General features: G+C 45.9%; 1 protein-coding gene across 1 annotated transcript in view; it reads right to left on the bottom strand.

The window, feature by feature from the left end:
* Positions 1-13,857, bottom strand: part of Spats2 (spermatogenesis associated serine rich 2) — a 78,660-nt gene that overhangs the window by 8,136 nt on the left and 56,667 nt on the right. The window contains exon 9 of the mRNA XM_021183323.1: positions 6,553-6,611. Within this exon, the coding sequence (XP_021038982.1) occupies positions 6,553-6,611 (59 nt within the window). The remainder of the gene's footprint in view (positions 1-6,552; positions 6,612-13,857) is intronic.

Raw genomic sequence — 13,857 nt, 5'->3', positions numbered from 1 at the left:
AGGGTTTCTCTGTATAGCCCTGGCTGTCCTGGAACTCACTTTGTAGACCAGGCTGGCCTCGAACTCAGAAATCCGCCTGCCTCTGCCTCCCGAGTGCTGAGATTAAAGGCGTGCGCCACCACGCCTGGCTATACTCTTCTTTTTTAAAAAGCACCTGTTTCTACAGATATGGTAAAGAACAGATTAAAAAATAATAATGATAAAAAAGTCCTCCCTAGGAAGCCAAGCTGGGAGCTGTCAGACAAATAAGCCAAGAAACTTCACCACCAGCCTAGGAACTGATATCCAGCAAGGTTGTCCTGAGACAGCATCTCATTCTGAAGCCCAAGCCTGTCTGAACGCTGCAGCACAGGATGGCATGTGATCTTCTGCCAGCCCAACCTTCCACACACTGGAATTACACACTTAAGCCATGATGCCCAGCTCTGTCCTGCAAGAGTTGGTCACTGTTTTCTCTTTCATTCTTTCTTTTGTTTCTTTTTCATTTTGGTTTTTCAAGACAGGGTTTCTCTGTGTAGTCCTGCCTGTCCTGGAACTCACTCCGTAGACCAGGCTGACCTCAAACTCACAGAGCTCTGCCTGCCTCTGCCTCCCGAGTGCTGGGGTTAAAGTGTGCACCACCGCCGCTACCACCTGGTGGCAGGAATTCTTACTCTAATTCTCTTTTTCTGTGATGTAACCTAGAGGAAGGGGACATGGTCTCTTCCTTTAGTTTATGGACCCAAGCCCCAACATGCCATCTCTGGCCTGATGAGAGCTCTAGTTATTCAGAGGATGAGGCCTTTCAGACAAAGGGACCAAACCATTATGCTTTGAAGAGATGGCCACTGACAAGAAATTGGGGTGTATCTATTCAATTTATTTAATAAATAACCTTTAGCTTTTTACCTTATTTTATACACATATACACATGGGTGTTTTTGGCTGCATGCATGTGTGTGTACCGTGTCTGTGCTCTCAGAGGCCAGAAGGGGGCATTGGAATTGGAATTAACAGATGGCTGTGAGCCACCATGTGGGTGCTGGAAACTGGAGCCAGGTCCTCTGCAAGAACAGCACTCTTAACCACTGACCCATCTCCTAGCCCCCTTTAAAGGGGTCTATTTATTATTTTATAATAAAGAGGGTCACTGGGCAGCTGAAGCAGAGGATTGCGACAAAGCCTGTTAAAAGAGTAAGGCCCTTCTCCTTTTCTTCCTGTCAGAAGCCCCAGGTTAAGCCAGGTCTGAGGACTCATGCCTATGACCTGAACATCTGGACAACTGAGGCAGGACTGTGATGGCAAGGCTAGCCTGGGCCATATACTGAGTTCTAGGCTGGTCTCAGCAATACAGCAAGTCCCTGCCTTGAGAAATCAACCCAAAATGTATCAAATCAAAATAAAAATGTTGAGTACCAATGTTCCTGGGTCCACACCTAGTTTGGGCTTTGCTCCAGATGACATGGTGTGTGCCCTAGCTCAGCTTCAACACTGATGTGAGGGAGCAGAGGGTGGGCCCAACAGGAAGCTCTAGCTTACAGCGCTCTAAAGAGTCATGTGATGCTCACCCCTCCCTTAACGAATCCTTGGGAGTTATCTTTTGACCAGAGCATGCTGTGAAGGTGGCTAGAAAGGAGAGAGGAACCTGGGTCCCAATGTTACCCCTTCTGACATTCTAACAAATATATAGCAATGCCCTGCTAGTTATATATTAGTTATCTCTGGGCTTCTTCACAAGAGAACAGGAAATGCATTTACCTAGGTCTCTCTATTGTGTGTAGTCACACATAACTGACACATACAGAACCTTACACCCAGGGCCGTGAGACAGCTAGCAATGCCGTGCTTGCTTTGTAAGACCATCCCAGCCAAAGCCTCAGAACCTAAGAAAGCCAGGTGCAGTGCACACATGGAGCCAGATAGCCTTGGGTGTCTTCCCTCAAATACCAATTACTTTTTTCCCTGAAAGTCAAGGAGGCAAGACTGGCTGCCAGCGAGTGACAGGGGTCTGGCCTGCCTCTGTCTGCCCCACTCTGCGGATTTCAAATGTGGATTCTGGAGACTGGGCTCAAGCCTTGTGCCTTTTACTGACTGAACTATCTCTGAAGATCAACACTTGACTTTCATTCCTTCTGTCTTTTTATTTTTGTTTTTTCGAGACAGGGTTTCTCTGTGAAGTCCTGGCTGTCCTGGAACTCACTCTGTAGACCAGGCTGGCCTCGAACTCAGAAATCCGCCTGCCTCTGCCTCCCAAGTGCTGGGATTAAAGGCGTGCGCCACCACCGCCCGGCTTCTGTTTTCTATAGTACACTGAAACTGTATTTATTTATTTATTTATGTATGTATTTATTAAATATAAGTACACTGTAGCTATCTTCAGACAGTCTAGAAGACGGAGTCAGATCTTGTCACAGATGGTTGTGAGCCACCATGTGGTTGCTGGGATTTGAACTCTGGACCTTCGGAAGAGCAGTCAGGTGCTTTTACCCACTGAGCCATCTCACCAGCCCTTCTTTCTGTCTTTTAAAAAAGATTTGTTTCCACATGTGTGAGTACTTTGCCCACCTGTATCTATGTCGGCCACATGTATGCCGTGTGCCTGTGGAGATCAGAGGAGGTTATGGCACCCCCTGGCACTGGAGGTATGGCGTTTGTGAGCCGTCACGTGGGTACTGGGAGTTGAACGTCAGTTTTGGTGAAGATTGAGAGTTCTTAAGTGCTGAGCCAGCTCTCCAGCCTAACACCGATTTTCTTAACGGCTATAAAAGACCTACTTACTGGTTTACTCCCACCTGTCAATCACACCCACCTCAGCTCCTCTCAGCCTCCAGCATTCTTACAGATTTCAAGATTGAGAAAATATGTTTTAAGGATTTAAAATTTTTTAAATTTAATTTTCTATGTGTGAGTGTTTTGTCTGCATGTACACCTATGCACCGGCACTGTGACACACAAGCAGGACCTGCAGAGCTCAGAAGGGGTGCTGGATCTCCTGAAACTGGAGTTACAGGGGGTGGTGAGGCATCATGGCGTGGGTGCTGGGAACTGAACCCTGGTTCTCTGGAAGAGCAACTAGTGCTCTTAGCCACTGAGTTCTCTCTTCAGCCCTCAATAACACTTCATACACATCACATGACTCAGAAAATCAACCAGGGCTGTGTGGTTAAAAAATGGCTTTGTGATTATGAGCACTGGCTCAAGCAGAGGATCCAGGCTCGAGTACCATCACCCACATACATGGCAGCTCACAACTGCCCAGAGAGCCCACGCTCTCTTCTGGCCTCTCTGGGCACATGATACACATGTGATGCTGCACAGACACACATGTACACAAAACACCCACACACATAAAATGAAATAGTCAATTTTGGCTGACTGTGGGTCCCAGCAGGTGGATCCTCTGTGAGTTCGAGGCCAGCCTTGTCTACAAAGAGAGTTCTAGGCCAGCCAGGACCCACAGTGAGATCCTGTCTCAAACAAACAAACAAACAAACAAACAAGAAATCAAACACATTTTTTTTTTGAGAAAAAAAATAAAACAAAAAGATATGATACTGGACAAGTCACATTTTCCCCAAAAGTTTCCTCACATGTCAAATAAAAAATAAAACAAGAAAACAAACCTATTTCAAAGTATCAAAACAAAGACCATATATGAATGTGCACAGAGAAACTCGGAGTGCCGGGCGGTGGTGGTGCACTCCTTTAATCCCAGCACTCAGGAGACAGAGGCAGGCGGATTTCTGATTTCGACGCCAGCCTGGTCTAAAAGTGAGTTCTAGGACAGCCAGGGCTATACAGAGAAACCCTGTCTCGAAAAAAACCAAAAAACCAAAAAACCAAAAAAAAAAAAAAAAAAAAAAAAAAAAAAGGAGACACTCGGAGCTTTGAAATACTACCGATAAAGCATCACAATGAGCGTTCTTGTCAGCACTGCTAAGGGAGGATGACATCTCATCACTATGAACAGGCAACTTCAGAGTAAGCAAAGATAAAGATGTAAAACTGATGAAGTTGGGCACAATTATGTAGCTTTTAATTTTAATAACTGGTCCAAACTGGGTGATGGGGCGCTGCTGTGTTCGTGCTTGCAGGTGTGTGAGCAATGCAGAGAGCTTCGGGTGGCTTCCTCAGCTGTTCTCCAGCACAGATGACATAAGGGTCTCTCAGCAAACCTAGAGGTCTTGTTTTGGCTAGACTGGCTGGACAGTGAGCCCTGTGTCCTACATGTCTTTGTGTCCAGCTCTAGGGTTACAGACCCACACTGCTGCACTCAGTTTTGATGTGGGTACCACAATTTGAACTCTGTGCCTCCTGCTTGTGAAGCTGAAGCAGTTTATCCCACAGGTCATCTCTCAATCCCCTTCCCACTGCTTGGCTTAGGACACGGTCTCTCACTGGGATCTCAGCCTTGCCCGGTGCTTGGCTTAGGACACGGTCTCTCACTGGGACCTCAGCCTTGCCCGNCCGGTGCTTGGCTTAGGACACGGTCTCTCACTGGGACCTCAGCCTTGCCCGGTGCTTGGCTTAGGACACGGTCTCTCACTGGGACCTCAGCCTTGTCCGCAAGTGTCAGGTGTGTATTTCCCCTTTGCTTTTTCTTTTTTTTGGTTTTTCGAGACAGGGATTCTCAGTGTAGCCCTGGCTGTCCTCGAACTCAGAAATCCGCCTGCCTCTGCCTCCCGAGTGCTGGGATTAAAGGTGGGCGCCACCACGCCCAGCTTTATTTCCCCTTTTCCAGGGCTGGAGTTAGATATGTGCCCACACACCCAGCTTCTAACACATAGATTCATGCCAGAACAGCAAGAACTTTATTGGCTGAGCCATCTTCCTAGCTCTCTAAAAGATACACACTTCTTTGTGTGCATATTATATATTTGTATATGATTGTTTTGCCTGAAGGTATGTCTGTCTACCCTGTGTATGCCTGGTGCCCATGGCGGTCACAACAGGGCATCAGATCACTTGGAACTGGAGTTACAGGCAGTTCTTAGCCACCCTGTGGATGTTGGGAGTAGAGCCCAGGTCCTCCAAAGGAGCAGTCAGTGCTCTTAACTTCTGACCCAGTGCTCTAGCCCCTAAAAGATGTATTTTTAAAAAGCACCCTTTTCTCAAAAGTAAGGACTGTGCCTTTTTACCAGTTTTAGTTTATCTGAACCTTTATCCTGTAAAAGAACCAAAGGACAAGAATAGGCTATATAGCTGGGAAATTTAGAGATTCTAAAGGACAAGAACAGGCTACATAGCTGGGAAGTTCAGACATCTCAAGATACACTATTTAGTGCTTATGCACCTACTTCTGAGAAGCAGGCAGCATCTCTGCTGTATTCTCCACACTTCCCTGTGTTCAGCGGTCTCAGGCCCCACTTCCCATGGCTGTGGTCACAGGCACAGTGACTTGTGAGCTACCACCTCAACCTAACAGAGCGTTCCTATTCTTATAGCTTGAGGGTAGGTTAAACGACCTTCCCACACAAGTTCAATCTCATGAAGATAAAACCCACCGCTGGACCACGGGAACGGCTCAGCGGGGTAAAGTACACCACGCACACCTGACCCCTAAGTCCTGGGTGGAAGGAGAGAATCAGTCCGGAAAGCTTTCCCTTGACCTGCACATCGGTGCTGCACACCCGCACTCAAAACCACCGTCATGTCTGCCTCTTCTGTGAAAAACCACACCAACTGCCCAGGCAAGGCTACTGCGCTACGATCCTGAATTCTCAGCTCACTGCCTTCTCCTTACTCTCTGATTACAGACACTCAATAGGATCATCCTGAAGTGGAAAAACAAAGGAAATTCCACGACAGGAGACAACAAGAGCACACGCTTAACTGTAGGAGCATGGGAGGTCTTCTCTGACCATCCTGATAATTCTGCTTTATCAAAAAATAAAAATAGTAACAATAAAAAATTCCAAGAAGGGGCTGGTGAGATGGCTCAATGGGTAAGAGCACCGACTGCTCTTCCAAAGGTCCAGAGTTCAAATCCCAGCAACCACATGGTGGCTAACAACCATCCGCAACGAGATCTGGCGCCCTCTTCTGGAGTGTCTGAAGACAGCTACAGTGTACTTACATATAATAAATAAATAAATCTTTAAAAAAAAAAAAAATTTCCAAGAAAAGCAAAACGAAAGGCGGCTCAGGTGCCTACAGCGTGCTTCCTTTCCTACGGTCGACCGGGACACCGTGATGCAATCTCTTATAAATTAAATTCTACACTCAGAATGCTAAAGATTTGGGGAAAACATTTAAAACTCGTATGAAGAATTAATATGTCAGCACAGTACAACTGCTCAAGACTGACTGATTAATTGATAAAGTCATATTTGTTTTACTGATTGAGTGTGTATACATAAACTATAACTGTAGACTATAACACTAAGCTTTGACTGAGAGGTAGCAACCTATTATTTGTATGGCTGATAGTTTTTAAGTCTCTATGTAGACCAGGCTGGCTTCAAACTCCCCAAGACTGGCCTGCCTCTGCCTTTCAAGTGCTAGAACTGCTTGCACCACGCACCACCACGCCCTGGCTCAGTCACAGCTTTAATCAAATATCAACCATCTTACTTGCTTCAGCTTTCACTTTATCCATCTCAGCAAGCAGTGCCACTTCTCGATCCATTAAACTGGGGGGAAAATGAGAAAGAGAAAAGGGTTAGATGAGAAACTCCTACCCAAATAGTACACAGTTAATAATGGGGAACTAGCAACTGTCTCACTAAAAGCACACTGCTAAGAAACAATGTATGGACTGCATGATAGTCTGGTGTCATATTCTCAACAAAGAAGATTTTAAAAGATTCTCAATACAAGGCCCCCATTCCCTCTGTTCCTTGTCATAGAGCAGGCCAGCTAGCTACTGGAAATCAGGAGTTTAGAACCAGCAGATGGCAGCACCAAGCCACAGAACTTTCTTAGTTATGCTAACTTTCAAGTACTTCTGGAAATTACTTATTTCCACAATTTTTGGTTTATTCTTTTATTAAAAAATATGGTCTCACTATGTATCTTAGCTGTCTTGGAACTCTATGTAGATCAGGCTAGTCTTGAACTCACAGAGATCCACCTGTCTCGGTGTCTTAATTGCTGAGATTAAGGTGTGCACCATGGTGCTGAGCTTGGTTTATATAGTGATACTGTTTCTAGTTTTACAAGGCAGTGTGTCTGTAAGGGCACAGGGAAGTGGTCCAATGTTAGGATCGACATACCCAAGGTATGCCAAGTGCTGCACCAAGTCCAGGAGTGCTATAGTCCTTACAATCAGCCCTTAGGATAGAGTACAGCCCCGAGGATACAGTATGACCCTTATGATACAGTGTAGCCCTGACGATAGAGTAATAGCCCTTACAATACAGTATAACCCTTATATGGTACAAACTGATTTCATTTCCTTTCTTTTCTTTTTTTATTTTTATTTTTTTTATTTTTGGTTTTTCGAGACAGGGTTTCTCTGTATAGCCCTGGCTGTCCTGGAACTCACTTTGTAGACCAGGCTGGCCTTGAACTCAGAAATCCGCCTGCCTCTGCCTCCCAAGTGCTGGGATTAAAGGCATGTGCCACCACCGCCCGGCTCTTTTCTTTCTTTAAAGATTTATTTATTATATATGAGTACACTGTAGCTGTCTTTGGACACACCAGAAGAGGGCATCAGACCACATTGCAGATGGTTGTGAGCCACCGTGTGGTTGGTGAGAATTGAACTCAAGACCTCTGGAAGAACAGTCAGTGCTCTTAACCAGAGCCATCTCACCAGCCCATAAACTGATTTCTGATTAAAAAAAAAAAATTAATAGTAATCAAAAGGGATGGGATTAAAAGTTCCTTATAGTTTTTTCTCCCTTCTTGAGTATGAGGAATCAGACCAAGGGCTTTGTATATGTGGGGCAAGCACGGACTCCTGATTTTCTTCTTTTCTTGCAGTTGGAGGTGGACACAGGGCCTTGTGCGCTATGCTGACACTAGCACTGGAGCTCGGCTCCCAGACAAAGTCTTGCTCTGCAGCCCAGGCTGACTGTGAACTCCTCAGCTGCGCTTCAGCAACCTGAGCACTTGGTTACAGGTCTGTGTTGCTAATTCTGAAGTTACGAATCCTCTATTTCTTAGATTTTATTGTTGTTGGATTTTTAAAATTGCTTTTCTGTGTAGCCCTGCTTGTCCTGAAACTCACAGTATAGACCAGGCTGGCCTGGAACTCAGAGATTCACCTGCCTCTGCCTCCTGGGTGCCAGGATTAAAGGCCTGCACTACTCCATCCAGTTACTTAGACTTTTAGTACACATTATGTGTGTAGTGTATGCAGACTGTCAGAATCAGCGCACAGGAGCCCACTCTCTCCTGTCTCCATGTGAGTCCTAGCTAAAATTCAGGCTGCCTGATGTGGTGACAGGTACCTTCACCCACTGAGCCATTCCATCAGCCTGAAATGTCTCCTTTTTAATAAGACTTGCAAAGGCAACCATATACATGCCTATTCAATTTAGCTTACTGCATAATTACACCAGCACAAAGTAGTTAGTATAGTAGTTAATACTGGAAGAAATGCATTAGCATACAAAGCAGGGTCATTTCAGAGAGGCAAATCCTTCACAGAAGTCCAGTCTGATGACTATGCACATTAATAAGCAGACTTGCTAATCAAGAGGTGGCTGTGAGGTGGGCAGCTCATGCCCCGCTGAGAAACCTTCCCGCCTTGGCAGTGCTTTGGAATTCCCAGAAGCCATGACTGGGACAGGAGCTGCCAGGACGACAGCGTCATACTGCCAGCCTCCTGTTGCCAGCTCACCTTAGGATGCACACACTGTGCGTAGCAGGTAACAGGCTCTTTGACAAAGCTTATAAAATATGTACTAAAGACGTCAGGAAAACGAGCAAGCTGCTCACATCCCCTAGCCTTCACTGTCAACCACGGAACTGCACAGTGTTGTCCACAAATCAAGTTCTGTGACAGGGCCAGACCTTCCTTGTGGACATACGAGCTGCTACATTGTGACGGCAGTCTTTCCACTGTAACAACGAAGGGTTATAAACTTTGGTTTCTTAACGATTCACTGGAGAGCATAAGAAAATTCATAGGCAGCACACTGACTAGCAATGCAATATTATGAGACCGCCCCTAACATTTTTCCAGACTGAAAACTAGCTGAGCACAGCCAGAGTTAGGTTACTCATCACTGACACTTTCAATGGGGATCCCGCTGTGCACCCGGCCTGCCTGCTTCACTCTCCTTTAGGAGGACAATGTAGCAACCAACTATACTTGCTCTGGACTTTCCACTAAGCAACTTTTACAGCCTAAGCCTATGCATCACTGACCTTAAACTACGAATTCCCACACCTGACCTACAGTGATGCATGTACAGAGTAATGCACATACTTGTGACAAATATAGAGGTAGAAAGCAACCTCATGATGAATATCCCCGGCACACATTTGTGGAAAATGTGGGCCACAATGTTTGGCTACTGCTAGATTACAAACAATACTGGCAACACTGTTCGCCATCTGGGCCAATTGAACTCAATGACTTAATCCATTGTAAAACTCTTTTTCTATAAGTATCCCTTATTTCTTCTACATGTGAAGTTTTCTGTACTGTTCCATAAAGGAGAGAGCAAAGAAAGCCCTTTTAGGGACACACATATACAACCTTTTTTTTTTTTTTTTTTGGTATCTTTTATCTTTTTCTGTATGAATGTTTTGCCTTGCATGTATGTCTGTTTGCCGTGTGTGCCTGATCCTTGTAGAGGTCAGCAGAGGGCACCAGATCCCCTAGTATAGGAGTTACAGGCAGACAGGAGCCACTGTGGGTGCTGGGAATCAAACCAGGTCCTCTGCAAGAACTGTGGAGTCGTCTCTCCAGTCCCCTTATGCTCACTCCTGCTTATGTGACAGCGGGGAAAACAATGTGCTCAGTCCATGCAACTGACAGCATGAGCCCTCTCTTAAAGAGTTAGTTTACATTTCTGTACCAAAGACCAGTCAAAACTTAGTAAAGGTTTGCTTTGCAAGTCCAAGGACCCGCATCCAATTGACAGAACTCATGTAAAATGCTGGGCATGGAGACACACACTTGTAACTGGGAGGCAGACACTAGTACATACATGCTTGGGACTGTTAGCTGGCCAATCTAGCTTAACTGGTGAGTTCTATGCCCATGAGAGATCCTCCCTGAGTAGAGGTGGATAAAGCTGGGCTCACACCTTTAATCCTAGCACTCTGGAGGCAGAGGCAAGCAGACCTCTGTGGGTTCAAGGCCAGCAAGGTCCTCACAACAAGTATCAGGGCTAGCCAAGGCTACCTATAAAACCAAACCAAAACACAAAAATTCAAATCTGCATACACACACACACACAGAGGTAGACTGGGGCTGGAGAGATGACTCAGTGTATAAAGCAGTGGCTGCGCTTTTCAGAGGACCCAGGTTCAATCCCCAGCACCCACATGGAGGCTCCCAACTGTTCAGGAGATCCGATGCCCTCTTCTGATTGCAACAGCCACCACACACACATGTGAGACACAGACACATATGCAGGCAAAACATTCATACACTTAAAATAAATCTAATTTTTTAAAAACATTTAAAAATAAAGACCGAGTTCCTAAGGAGGGATCTTGAGGCTGCTCCCTCCACATGCACCGCCCCCCCAATGCACATAAATGCATTTCAAAGACCAATGAAAAGTAGCAATTACTTTCTTTTGTTTGTCACGTTGCCACGGCAACATCCACGGAACTATCTTGGCCTTGGTTCCGAGTTAACAGGAGTGGGAAACAGAGCTGGATCAGGATTTCTAACTTCCCATTAAAGAGTTTACAGCTCTTTATGATAGAAAAATAAACATTAAAGTTAGCAACGGCTCTTGTTACAGGTACAGGTACCACAAGATGGCTTCACAGCTGCTAAGAATGCCGTCTTCTTAGGTTGTTCATTTAAGGAAGGCACCTCGGACAGTGTTATGCAATTTCCAAACACTCTACCAGCACACACAGGCATATACACCACGGGTCTATCCTTTTACATTTTCAATATTTTTCAAAGTTTTCATCATAAAAGGTTGGAGAAACGTGTCTACCACAACACAAACTGAGAAGACGGAAGTTAAATCAGAAACGTTAGGTATCAGGGGAGAGGCTCCTTTTTTTTTTAAACAATCAAAACCAATAATTTATTGTAACTCAACTTTCTAAACCAGACAGTTAACTAGATTTCCCTATCTGTCGCTGACCTACACAGTGGTTCTGGAATGTAACGGTGGCTGAGAGATTAGGAAGGACTATGTTGTGAAGTAACCATTTTAGATCTGAGGAGGAAAGGCTCTTTCAGGCAGGCAGGCAGGCTTTCCGTGACCTCGCTCACGCTGACACCTCGGGCGCTGGGCTTCTCCCAGGGCTCCCCTCAGCGGCAGTGCGCACCACTGTGCACTGGGGCATGGCTAATGCGACTTGCTCAGCATGGCTGGGACCTGGAAAGGTCTTAGGATCTCTCTCTCTCTCTCTCTCTCCCCCTCCCTCTCTCTCTCTCTCTCTCCTTTTCTTTTTGAGACAGGGTTTCTCTGTGTAGCCCCTGGCTGTCCTGGAACTCACCTTGCAGACCAGGCTGGCCTCAAACTCACAGAGACTCACCTGCCTCTGCCTCCCAAGTCCTTAGATTAAAGGCGTGCATCACCACCACCTGGCTTGGGGAAATAACTTCTGTATCTTTTCTTTAATCAAGTAATATGCTTTGCTTACCTGGTCACTATCATTAGGGAAAACACTGATAGCTGACTGGTCTCTATCCCCCCTGCCCTGCCCCAGCACCGCACCCCCCCCCCACTCCGCCCCAGCCAGGCCTTCTTATCACACTGTGATTGCTGAACTTATTTTAAAGCTTTTGTTCAACTTATTGGTCAGAGCAGCTGCTACTGCAGCAGCATCACCACTAGCGGCTCTGAGATACATTCTGTGCCTGTGACTGCACACAAGGCCTTCGACTGACGTCCCTAACACGTTACTAGTCATTTTGATTCTAGCCTTGCCTTCAGGTGCTCCTTGGTATCAAAAATAATTATTACTTATTCATGGTTACTGCATTAGAAAAACAGTATTTTACATACAACTGTGGTGATCTCAAAACCAATTACATAACCAGATAATACTCTAAACCACGCAGTAATATTCCCAGGAAGTATTTTTACTTGATTTTATTTTCTCAAAACTTAAAACAGCCAGGCAGAGTGGCTCGTGCCTTTAATCCCAGCACTCAGGAGGCAGAGGCAGCAGATCTCTGTGAGTCTGAGACCAGCATGGTCTAAAGGGCAGCCTGAGCTACACAAAGAAATCCTGTCTTGAAAAACCAACCACCCAACCAAAAGCCCTTAAAGCACATTTTTCAGAAATTGAAGCGGAGCCATTGAAAACTATCTTCTTTTTTTAAACAATTTTTATTAGATATTTTCTTAATTTACATTTCAAATGCTATCCCGAAAGTCCCTTATACCCTCCCCCTGCCCTGCTCCCCAACCCACCCACTACTCCTGCTTCCTGGCTCTGGCATTCCCCTGTACTGGGGCATATAATCTTTGCAAGTCCAATGGGCCTCTCTTCCCAACGATGGCCGACTAGGCCATCCTCTGCTACATATGCAGCTAGAGACATGAGCTCTGGGGGTACTGGTTAGTTCATATTGTTATTCTTTTTTTCTTTTTTTTCCTGTTTAAGACTTTATTCTTTCCATTTACAGCAAGTAAAAGAGAATTATCAATAGTTTTTTGTTTCTTAAGTTTGTTTTTTGAGATGGTCTCTCTACATTTCCATGGTTGTGCTGGAACTCACTATGTAGACGAGGCTGACCTCAAACTTGTAAGATCTGCCTACCTCTTCCTCTGGAGAACTAGGATGTGAGGCCTGTGCCTTCACACCTGGCAGCAGTTAAGGATATGAGGAATTTGCCCACACGTATGTCTGTGAACCGCCTGAGTGCCCTTGGAGGCCAGCAGGCGGCTTTCATTTCCTGGGGACTGGCGTTCCAGATGATTGGGAGCCTCTCTGTATGGGAAAGCAACAGATGCTCGTAGGTGCTGAGCCAGAGCCATCTTTCTGGCCCCCGTAGTTTTTAGTAGCAGAGAATGAACGTGCCTATGTTTTCTAAGTTTCCACATCTCCAGCACTGGCCTTACTGGAGCACATTTATTCTCCCGTGCTCCAGGTGAGCTGAGAAGGGAACCGCAGCGAAAGCAAACCTGAGCGCCGACTTACATATTAACCTGCGGTGAAAATTCTGATGTTTCTCTTTCTGTAAGGAGGTTTTCCAGAACATGTGGACAGGAATTCCTTTTTTCTTTATTTTCCTGCTTGCTTTTTATTAAGGAAAGGTTTTCTGTTCATGTGTGTTTATGTGAATGTACACACACGTGGGTGCCAGTGGAGGCCAGAAGAGGGCACTGGATACCCTGGAGCAGAGTTACAGGCACTTACGCCCTCTTCACTGTAGACGTGGGCACGGGACCAGGGCCTCTACAAGAGCAGTAAACACTTTAACCACTGAGCCATCCCTCCACTCCTTTCCTTTTTCAGGTCGGAGTTTTGCAATGCTTCTTAGCAACCCTTCTGTCTCAGGTTCCTGGCTTTACAAGCACACGCCACCGTGGCCAGCTGATTCTCTAAAACAGCTTCTGAGAAGTTTGAACTTTCCTTTCTGCCCACGCCTGAAATCACTGTATTCAAGACACTGATGCCAGCCTGACACAGCCACACACAGCAAGGCCACATGACAGAGCGCTGGTGTTTTAAAATCTGCCAGGGAAGCCGGGCGTGGTGGCGCACGCCTTTAATCCCAGCACTCGGGAGGCAGAGGCAGGCGGATTTCTGAGTTCGAGGCCAGCCTGGTCTACA

The sequence above is a fragment of the Mus caroli genome, chromosome 15 (assembly GCF_900094665.2).
Source record: "Mus caroli chromosome 15, CAROLI_EIJ_v1.1, whole genome shotgun sequence".
NCBI classification, from domain to species: Eukaryota; Metazoa; Chordata; class Mammalia; order Rodentia; family Muridae; genus Mus; species Mus caroli.
The sequence above is the reverse complement of the archived record's forward strand: the minus strand, read 5'-3'. Positions and strand labels throughout refer to the sequence as shown.